General features: G+C 66.1%; 1 protein-coding gene across 1 annotated transcript; it reads left to right on the forward strand.

The window, feature by feature from the left end:
* The first annotated feature begins 893 nt into the window (after window positions 1-893).
* P4HA3 (prolyl 4-hydroxylase subunit alpha 3) lies at window positions 894-8,585 on the forward strand. The gene is made up of 13 exons (XM_064144166.1): window positions 894-1,224; window positions 1,955-2,097; window positions 2,462-2,682; window positions 3,308-3,457; window positions 3,550-3,601; window positions 3,956-4,113; window positions 4,324-4,500; window positions 5,016-5,080; window positions 5,588-5,747; window positions 6,345-6,407; window positions 6,693-6,761; window positions 7,621-7,717; window positions 8,051-8,585. Exons 1-13 carry the CDS (start codon window positions 1,031-1,033, stop codon window positions 8,119-8,121), a joined length of 1,620 nt encoding a protein of 539 aa, XP_064000236.1. The 5' UTR covers window positions 894-1,030; the 3' UTR covers window positions 8,122-8,585.
* Window positions 8,586-10,632: the final 2,047 nt, after the last annotated feature.

Genomic DNA, 10,632 nt, shown 5'->3' on the forward strand with positions numbered 1-10,632 from the left:
AAGGAGCTCGGAGCAATGCCCGCCCCCAGCACTGCACCCATCCTGCGTGTCCCTGCACCCACCGTGTCCCCTTGCCCATTCTGTCCCCACACCCACCCTGTCCCTGCGCCCACCCTCTCCCTGTACCCACCATGGTGTAGGACAGGGCTGTCCCCTTGGCACAGACGCAGCCACCCTAGGAGATGCTCAACACCCACCCCTCTCCCGCAAGACGGGGACAGAACGGGGTGGGGACAGGGACAGGCAGGACCGGGACAGAACGGGGTGGGGACAGGCAAGACGGGGACAGAATGTGATGGGGATGCAGTCGGAATGGAATAGGGATGGAGACAGAATGGGATGGGGATAGGGACAGGCAAGACGGGGACCAGCCCCACCTCTCCCCAGCCTGCAGCCAACGTGGCGGCTCCGGACCCCCCCCTCCACACCCCTCACCCCTCCCTGGGGCGTGTCCCCCCCCTGCCCGCCCAGCTTCCCGCTCCCAGCTCCTCGCTTCTAGGAAGCTCCCAGCTCCCAACTCCCTGCTCCCCGTTCCCAGCTCCCAACTCCCTGCTCCCCGTTCCCAGCTCCCAGCTCCCAACTCCCTGCTCCCCGTTCCCAGCTCCCAGCTCCCAACTCCCTGCTCCCCGTTCCCAGCTCCCAGCTCCCCGCTCCCTGCTCCCCGCTCCCAGCTCCCTGCTCCCAGCTCCCAACTCCCTGCTCCCCGCTCCCAGCTCCCTGCTCCCAGCTCCCAACTCCCTGCTCCCCGCTCCCAGCTCCCTGCTCCCCGCTCCCAACTCCCCGCTCCCAGCTCCCCGCTCCCCGCTCCCAACTCCCCGCTCCCAGCTCCCTGCTCCCAGCTCCCAACTCCCTGCTCCCCGCTCCCAGCTCCCTGCTCCCAGCTCCCTGCTCCCCGCTCCCAACTCCCCGCTCCCAGCTCCCTGCTCCCAGCTCCCTGCTCCCAGCTCCCTGCTCCCCGCTCCCAGCTCCCTGCTCCCCGCTCCCAACTCCCCGCTCCCAGCTGCCCGCTCCCAGCTGCGGCGGGGTTGGGATGCGAGCGCTGGGGCCGCAGAGCTCGCTGGCTCTGGGGGTCTTCGTGTCCCTCCTGTGCCCCCCCCCAGCCCCGGCTGAGACCTACACGGCCATGGCCAGCGTCCGCCGGGCTCTGGGCAGCGAGGGTCGCCTGCTGCGCCGCCTGCGAGCCTACCTGGGGCAGGAGAGCGCCCGGCTGCACCGCCTGGCCAGGTACGGACCCCCCCGAGCGCCCCCGGCCCTCAGCCCCCCCCCCCTCGACCTCCATTGAGCCCCCGACTGTAGACCTCCCCCTCCATCCTGACCATTCAACTCTGAGCCCCTAACCTTGAGCCCCCCCAGCTCTGATTCCCCAAATCTGACCCCCTGAGCCCCCACTAACCCTCCCAGCTCTGATGCCCCCAGTTCTGACCCCCCCACGCTCCAATCCCTTCATCCTGAGCCCCTACTTACCCCCCTCCAGCTCTGACCCTCCAGCGCTGACCTCCCCATCTTGATCCCCCAAATCTGACCCACTCACCCTGACCCCCACTGCCTCCCCAGCTCTGACTCCCCCCCAGCTGTGACCCCCTCACCCTGATCTCTTCCTTGATCCCTCTCACCCCAACCTCCTCATCCTGACCTCTTGCCCTGATCCCCCCACCCCTGACAGCCTTACCTTGGCCCCCTCACTGTGAGCCCCCAACTCTGACCCCCCCCCCTCTCTCGACCCCTGCCCTGATCCCCTCCTGCCAACCCCCTCCCCCTGCCCCCACAGGCCTGTGCCCTCCCCACCAGGGCTCTGGGTTCTACCATCCTTGATCTGCTTTCCGCACTCCTGGCTTGGCCAGACTGTGGCAGCTGAGGTGAAGCTGCCCAGCGATGGGGTGGGTGGGGTTCAACCACCCAGACCCCACCCCCAGGGGTGCCACCCCCAGGAGTGCCACCAGTGGCTGCTTCCTAGGTTCTATGAGAAGGTCCAGGCCCTGCACCAGCACCCCGAGGCCTCAGTGGACAACCCCTTGCTGGCCTTCAGCCTCATCAAGCGTCTTCACTCCGACTGGGCCAATGTTGTCTACAGTGAGGAGGCCTCTGAGAACAGCCAGGGTACAGAGATGGGGGGGAGGTGGCCCCTCTGTCACCTGGGGAGAGCTGGGGGTGACAGAGACATGGTGGAGCAGGGGCAATGGGTGCAGGAGCAGAAGGGATGGAGGGGCAGGAGAAGGGATGGAGGAGCAGAAGGGATGGAGGAGGAGAAGGGATGAAGGGACAGAAGGGATGGAGGAGTAGAAGGGATGGAGGGGCAGGAGAAGTGGTGGAGGGGCGGGAGGAAGAATGGATGAGTAGGAGGAGGGGTGGAGGGGCAGGAGAAGAGGTCCTCCGTGGTGGAGAAGTGCTGACAGGGCTGACTGCTTTGCCTCCCCAAAATCTGCTTACTGCCCCTCCATGCACCTCCATTACCCACCCTCAGCGCTCCAGGAGGGCTTCCAGGAGGTGGAAGAGGAACTGCCTGGGGCTGAGGACCTGGCCGGGGCCGCTCGGGCGCTGATGCGGCTGCAGGATGTCTACGGCCTGAGCGTCAAGGGCATGGCCCAGGGCAGCTTCCAGCCAGCTGCCTCCGGCTGCCCTCCGCTCTACAGCCCCGAGCACACAGCTGCCCTCACTGCCGACGACTGCTTCCACGTGGGCAAGGTGAGAGGCTGAGCTCCAGCAGCTCCCAGCACGGCCAGGCTGGTGAGAGGCAGCTCCAGCAGCTCCCAGCTCAGCCAGGCTGGTGGCCCAAGGAGGACCTCCTGCTCCAGCTCATCTTCTTGGGTTTGGGCTTGACCTCCACCTTGACCCCCTTGCCCTGAGCCCCCACTGACTCACTCCAGCTCTGACCTCCCCCCAGCTCCTCCAGGGTGGAAAGTGGAGCAATAAAGCCCTGGGAAAGGAGTGGAGCTTGGATGGAGGGATGGGAATGGAGATGGGGATGATGAGATAGAGATGGAGTTGGAGATGATGGAGACAGAGATAATGGGATGAGGATGGGGATGGAAATGGAAATGATGGAGTTGGAGATGATAGGATAAAGGTGAGGATGGAAATGGAGATGAGGATGGGAGTGGAACTGGGGATGATGGCAGTGGAGCTGGAGACAGCATGATAGGGGCCAATGATGAGGCTGTGGAGGGACCAGGGTGGGAGGGAACTGCAGTGAGCTGCGATGGGTCAGGGCAGGATGAGCCGCAGGACAGGGCAGGAGGGGCCGGGGGCGGGGTTGGGGCGCTGGGGCCGGGCCGTGGCGATGCCCAGCTGGTGATGCCGTGGCTGGCAGGTGGCCTATGACACAGGTGACTTCTACCACTCCATCCCCTGGCTGGAGGAGGCTGTTGGTCGCTTCCGCCGGTCCCGCGGCAGCTGGCAGCCGGAGGAGGGCAGCAGCCTGCAGGCTGCCCTGGACCATCTTGCCTTCGCCTACTTCAGGGTATGCCAACCAGCCCCAGTGCCCTGCTGCCCAGCACAGATGGGCCTGGGCAGGGGCACGCTCACAGACTCTGCACTCCCCCCCAAACCCAGGCTGGAAACATCTCCCATGCCCTGAGCCTCTCCAAGGAGTTCCTCCACTACGGTAGGTGTGGCACACGTGGGGGCAGCCTTGGCCAGGGCATGCATGGGGCAGCCTTAGCCTTGGCATGCGTGAGGCAAACTCAGCTGTGGCATGTGTGGGACCACCTCAGCCTTGGCATGAGTGAGGCAACCTTGGCCAGGACATGCATGGGGCAGCCTTAGCCTTGGCATGTGTGGGGCAGCCTCAGCCTTGGCATGAGTGAGGCAACCTCTGCTGTGGCAAGAGGTGGGGAGAAGGCTCTGGGGCTGCCCCCACCCGCCCCGCGCAGCGCCAGCCTGCCCCAGCCCATCTCCTGTGCCTGCGGGAGGGGGCAGAGGGGCGGGGGCGCTGCGGGTGACACCACCCCTCCGGCAGAGCCCAGCAACCAGCGGCTGGCGAGGAACGTGGCCAAGTACCAGGAGCTGCTGGCGCTGGGGCGGGCGGCCGAGGCCGTGCCCCTGCGGCGCCCCAACGGCACCCAGCTGCGGAGCCGCGATGCCTACGAGGAGCTGTGCCAGCGCCCCGGGGGGCAGGTGGGGCTGCTGGGGGGGCGCCTCTCCACCTCCTCCCCTCCTCCTTCACCTCTTCCCCTCCTTCTCCACCTCCTCCCCTCCTTCTCCACCTCCTCCCCTCCTTCTCCCCCTCCTCCTTCACCTCCTTCACCTCCTCCCCTCCTCCTTCACCTCCTCCCCTTCTTCTTCCCCTCCTCTCTGGTCCTCTCTCCCTCTCTCCCCTCCTCTCAGCCGTACCTGGAGCGGCTCCCGCGGCTCAGCTGCTCCTACGAGACCAACGGCAGCCCCTACCTGCTGCTGCAGCCTGCCAAGAAGGAGCTGGTGCAGGCCCAGCCCCACGTGGCTCTGTACCACGACTTCATCAGTGACAGCGAGGCCGAGACCATCAAGGGGCTGGCAGGGCCTTGGGTGAGTCACCTCCAGGGGTGGCAGCTCCTGGATGCCCCAAGAGCTGCTGCAAGAGAACACCCCAAGGGCTCCTGGTCCTTCCATCCCCTCGGGGAGGACACCCCAAGGGCTCCTGGTCCACCCTGGAGGCTTTAAGAGAGCTTTTTAAGTCAGGGCTCAGGGAGACCCTCTGGGGTGGGATGAGCTCAGCCTGGAAGTCAGGGCTCAGGGAGACCCTCTGGGGTGGGATGAGCTCAGCCTGGCTCCAGCTGAGACCTCCTGAAGCTTCTGGGAGACCAAACCAGCTCCAAGCATGGGCCCAAGGCCACCTCCCAGCCAGGCTTGGCTTGGTGCCACCCAACCCTGCTGGCTGCCAGCTGCTGCCCCAGCTCCTGCCGTCCCTGGAGCCGGCAGGAACCCACCAAGCCTGGCCCGAGGTCGGGCTGAGGAGGGGCTGTGAGGGGGGGGTCCACCTCCAGCCACGTCCCCCCCAACCTCCAACCCCACCCTGTACCCCCCCACCCTGTGTCCTGCAGCTGCAGAGGTCTGTGGTGGCATCGGGGGAGCAGCAGCAGGAAGCTGAGTACCGAATAAGCAAAAGGTGGGTAGGAGGTGCCCAGCCTGCGGTGCCCCCCTGGCACCCCTGCTGCTGCTGCCAGCCTGCAGTGCCCCCCTGGCACCCCTGCTACTGCTGCCAGCCTGCGGTGCCCCCCTGGCACCCCTGCTGCTGCTGCCAGCCTGCGGTGCCCCCCTGGCACCCCTGCTACTGCTGCCAGCCTGCAGTGCTGCCCTGGCACCCCTGCTGCTGCCAGCCTGTGGTGTGCCCCTGGCGCCCTGCTGCTGCTACTGGCCTGCAGTGCTGCCCTGGCTCCCCTGTTGCCACCAGCCTGCGGTTCTGCCCTGGCACCCCTGCTGCTGCCAGCCTGCAGTGCCACCCTGGCACCCCTGCTGCCACCGGCCTGCGGTGCTGCCCTGGCTCCCTGCTGCCAGCCTGTGGTGCCCCCCTGGTGCCCTGCTGCTGCCAGCCTGCCGCAGGCGCAGCTCTGCCCCGCCGAGGCCAAGCAGCGGGGGCTGGGAGCGGGGACTGAAGGCGGTGGCGGTGCCGCAGCGCCTGGCTGAAGGCCTCGCTGGACCCGGTGCTGGCGGCGCTGGAGAGCCGAATCGCTGCCCTGACCGGGCTGGACCTGCGCCCGCCCTACGCAGAGCACCTGCAGGTGGTCAACTACGGCCTGGGAGGCCACTACGAGCCACACTTCGACCACGCCACGGTCAGGGAGCTGCTGGGGAGGGCGGGGGTCTGGGGGCTCCAGGGTGGGTCATGGTGGTTGTCCTGGGTTGATCCTTGGGATGCTCTTGAGGTGGTTCTTGGTGGTTGTCCTGGGGTGGTTCCTGGGATGGTCCTTGGTAGTTATCCTGGGATGCTCCTGGGATGGTCCTTGGTGGTTGTCCTGGGATGCTCCTGGGATGGTCCTTGGTGGTTGTCCTGGGGTGGTTCCTGGGATGCTCCTGGGATGGTCCTTGGTGGTTATCCTGGGGTGGTTCCTGGGTTGGTCCTGGGGTGGTTCCCAAGGTGGCCTATGGGATGGTCCCTCGGATGTCCCTGGAAATGGATCCTGGAATGGTAGGGATGGGGGGAAAGGTCCCTGGATGGTCCTTGGGGTTGTCCCCATGGCTAACCTTGTGATGAGGAGGAGGAGGGAAAGAAGAGGGAGGCAGAGAACAGCAGAGAGGAGGAGAGAGCTCCCTGGGGCTAGGAGGGCACTTCAGAAGCAGCAGCTCTGGTTGGCCTTGAGGGCTGAGCTGTGCCAGGCTGAGTTGTGCCCACCTTGGTTGACCATCTCCCACCTGCTGGCACTGGGGGGCAGTCCCTGAAGAGTCCCCTGTACAGGATGAAGTCAGGCAACAGGATTGCCACCGTCATGATCTACGTGAGTCATCCCCGGGCCCTCCCGGAGCCCTCCCCGAGCCTCCCTCCTGCGCAGCCCTGCCCTGGGGGCAGCCATCAGCAGGGCTCAGAGCGAGCAGGGATGGCACTGAGTGAGGGCAGCCCCGGGTCGGGGTTGGTGCCATCAGCAGAGGGTTTGGGAGCCTGGTGGAGCTGAGGAGAGAGACGCCAAGGGGTGGGCCTGGGGTCTCAGGTGTCCTCTCCCCCCATCCTCCCTCTCAAAGCAGAGGATGGGACCAATGCTCCTCTTCCTCTGCTCCCCTGGCAGCTGAGCTCGGTGCAGGCTGGAGGCTCCACGGCCTTTATCTATGCCAACTTCAGTGTGCCCGTGGTGAAGGTGAGGAGGGACACCCCCCCCCCCCCCGGGGTGCAGGGGAAGGTGGGGGACACACGCAGCTCCCTTGTGCCTCCTTTCTCACAGGGGAGTGGGCTTGAGCCTCTCCCAGTGCCAAAGCCCAACCCCAGCAGCTCCCTGAGATGGTTTGGGGTGCAGAACCCTCACCCCGGTGCTCCTGGCTCACCCTTGGGGTCCTAACCCCCTACCCCGGGGCTCCTGGCTCACTTCTGGGGTGCAGAACCCTCACCTGGGGTTCCTGGCTCACCCTTGGGGTCCTAGCCCCCTACCCCGGGGCTCCTGGCTCACTTCTGGGGTGCAGAACCCTCACCTGGGGTTCCTGGCTCACCCTTGGGGTCCTAACCCCCCACCCCGGGGCTCCTGGCTCACTTCTGGGGTGCTAAACCCTCACCCTAGTGCTCCAGGTTCACTTTTAGGATGCTCCATATCCTGATCCCACAGTTTCCAGCTCTACTTTGGGGTTCCAACCCTGAATTTTTGGGGGCTCTGTTCTAGGGCTTCCCAATCCCATCACTCCCAGCCCTATTTTGGAGGTTCCCAACCCCAATCCTATCACTCCCAGTTCTATTTCGGATCATCCCAACCCCAATCCAAATGCTCCCATCCCCATTTGGGGCTTCCCAATCCAAATCCCATCACTCCCATCCCCATTTGAGGCTTCCCAACCCTATCACTCCCATCTCTATTTGGATGCTCCCAACCCCCATCCTATCACTCCCATCCCTATTCAGGTTTCCCAACCCTAATCCCATCATTCCCAGCCCTATTTCGGAGGTTCCCAGCCCCACTCCCATCTTTTTTTTTGGGGTGGGGGCTCCCCCCCGCTCTGTGCCCCCCCCAGAACGCAGCTCTCTTCTGGTGGAACCTGCGTCGGAGCGGGGCCGGCGATGGGGACACTCTGCACGGAGCCTGCCCGGTCCTGGCAGGGGACAAGTGGGGTGAGCGCTGCCTGCCGCCTGCCGCCTGCCGCCTGCCGCCTCGCCGCGCCCCCGGGCGGAGAGTCCCGCGGGAGGGCAGGAAAAGCCTGGGAAAGGAGGGAGGGAGAGGAGGGGCAGAGAGGGAGAGGAGGGGCAGAGAGGGAGAGGAGGCGCAGAGAGGGAGAGGAGGCGCAGAGAGGGAGAGGAGGGGCAGAGAGGGAGAGGAGGCGCAGAGAGGGAGAGGAGGCGCAGAGAGGGAGAGGAGGGGCAGAGAGGGAGAGGAGGGGCAGAGAGGGAGAGGGGCAGGGGGTGGTGGCAGGCAGAGAGCCTTACCCTTGTCCTTGTCCCCTGCAGTGGCCAACAAATGGATCCATGAGCACGGGCAGGAGTTTCGGCGCCCCTGCGGAGCTGACCCGAGCGACTGAGCCCACCCTGGTGGCGCTGAGCCCACCCGTGGGGGGCAGAACTCGCCCATGGGGGGGGCAGAGCCCACCTGTGGGTGGCAGAGCCCTCCCGTGGGGGGCAGAGCCCACCTGTGGGTGGCAGAGCCCTCCCGTGGGGGGCAGAGCCCTCTCGCAGAGGACTGAGCTCTGCTCTGGGAGACGGAGCTCACCCGTGGGGGACTGAGCCCATCCGTGGAGGCGCTGACGCCACCTGTGGGGGACTGAGCCCACCCGTGGGGGACAGAACACACTCCTGGGGGACTGAGCTCATCCGTGGGTAGCAGAGCCCACGCGTGGGGGACAGAGCGGCGCTGGTCCAGCGTGTCCCCAGGGCTGATGCCACGGGGAGGTGAGGAGGTGGCCGTGACCTGCGATGCCCTCTGGGGCTGGTGCCACCTGCTGAGCCCTGGCTGAAGGCAGCCACAATAAAGTGACCCTCAGCTGGAGCCTGGGGGGAGATGTTGCTGGGACACCCGTGGGGGACAGAGCCCACCCGTGGGGCACAGAACTCATATGTGGGGAGCAGAACCCACCTGTGGGGGACAGAACCTACCCGTGAGGGACAAAGCCCACCCGTGGGGGCCACAGCCCACTCGTGGGGGCCAGAACTCACCCGTGGGGGGGGCAGAGCCCCCCTGGTGCAGCGTCCTGCAGGCTGATGCCCAGGGGGGGTGAGGAGTGGCAGAGACCCGAGCTGCCCTCCGGGGCTGGCCAGAGGCAGTGCCCCGCCGCTGGAGCCCGGGGGGGTGCCGCTGCTGTGGCACCCGATGGGACGGTGCTGGGGCGGGGTGGGGGTGTGTGGGGGTCGCTGTGGCTCTGTCCCCAACTTCTGATGCCAGCCTGGTCCCTAAGTGCACCTCCATCCCTCCTGCTCCAGCCCCCTGCCCCCCCGGGACGCTTGGGCTCGGCGCCGCCGTCGGCAGGCTCCGGCGTGAGGAGCAGCAGCTGCAGAGCGCCCGGAGCGGGGACCTGGCCCCGACCCCCACAGCCTCCCCCCTGCCACCCAGCGAGGCCCAAAGAGCCTCCCCGGCAGGAGCCTGAGGTGCCCACAGCCCTTGTGCGTGGCAGGAGGGAGGAGGTTGGACCTAGCTGGGCTTGGAGGTCCCTTCCGAGCCGAGCCCCCTCCGTCCGCTCCCAGCACGGGGGGTGGAGGTGTTCCCCTGGGGGCTGGGGGAGGCAGGCGCTGGTCGCTGCCCTCCAGCCTGCCCTGGCCTCCAGCTGCCTGCAGGCAGCTCCCTCGGGGCCCCTGCAGCTCTTTTCTCTGCCCCCACCGCAGCACCTGCGGGCTTGGAAGGCAAAGAGATGCTTGGGAGAGGCCAGGGAGGAGCTGGAGGTCACCATCAGCTTCCCTGCTTGGGGCCTCCCTCAAGCCCAGCCTCAGCTGGAGCAGGTTCCAACACCCACCCCCCCGATGGAAAAGCAGCTCCCCAGGGTGCTGGGGGGGGTCAGAGAGCCCCAACACCTCATAGCTGCAGGGAAAAGGACCCCAGAAATGGGGGGAGAAGGGGAGAGAAACATCCTCACCCCCAAGCCCCTGCTCTCCTCTCCGGCTCCAGAATGCCCATTCCTGGCTTCCAGCTCCAATCCCTCCGCGGGCAGCCAGGGGCGAGCTGGGAGCAGCAGTTGGGCTCTGGAGCAGGACCTGGGAGCCCCCCAGGAGGAGGCTGAGAGGAGCAGTTCTGGGCTCTGCTAAGCCCTGGGGGGAGGGGAAAGGCTCGCAAACCCTCCCCCCTCTTCCCCCAGGTTCCTGGGTTTCCAACTAGCAGCAACCTCCCCTCCCTTCCCCCTCCCCTCCCCCTGCCCTGCCCTCCCCCAGCAGCGCTCCGAAGCAGCCAGCCCAGCGCTGCTTACCCAAGCGCCTGGTGAGTTATTGCTTCAAGATGTTCCTCCGGGTGGAGGAGGGACGGGAAAGAGCCAGAAGCTGTGGTTAAAGTGTCCCCTCCTCCTCTTTCTCCTCCTCTTCTTCCTCCTCCCCCTCCCCAGGAGCACGGAGAAGCGATGGAGGAGGATCAGAGATGATGAAAAGCTCCTGTGAGGCACCAGCAAAAGTGCACGAAGCTGAGCTCTGGCTCAGGGTTGGTCCCAGATGGACTTTGTGAGGCACCAGCACAGCTGAGCTCTGGCCGAGTGTGGCCCCAGATGGACTTTTCTCCTGCTGGAAGAGATCTGGGGAGCTCCTGTGAGCCACCAGCACAGCTGAGTGTGGCCCCAGATGGACTTTCTCCTGCTGGAAGAGATCTGGGGAGCTCCTGTGAGCCACCAGCACAGCTGAGGATGGCCTAAGGTGGACATTTCTCCTGCTGGAGGCGGCTCAAGCACCACAGCTGAAGGGGAAGAGGTTCCCATCCCAGGCTTTTCACAGCTGCTTTATTCAGAGGGGAGAGAAATGGACACAGGAGCAGACAGGGACAGGAGGAGGCTGACACTGGACAGGACTTCTGAGGACTGACAGACAGAGTTCTGCTCCTGCAGACAGCAGCAGGAGGTCACCTC

This window comes from Pogoniulus pusillus, chromosome 6, assembly GCF_015220805.1.
Source record: "Pogoniulus pusillus isolate bPogPus1 chromosome 6, bPogPus1.pri, whole genome shotgun sequence".
In the NCBI taxonomy this organism is placed as follows: domain Eukaryota; kingdom Metazoa; phylum Chordata; class Aves; order Piciformes; family Lybiidae; genus Pogoniulus; species Pogoniulus pusillus.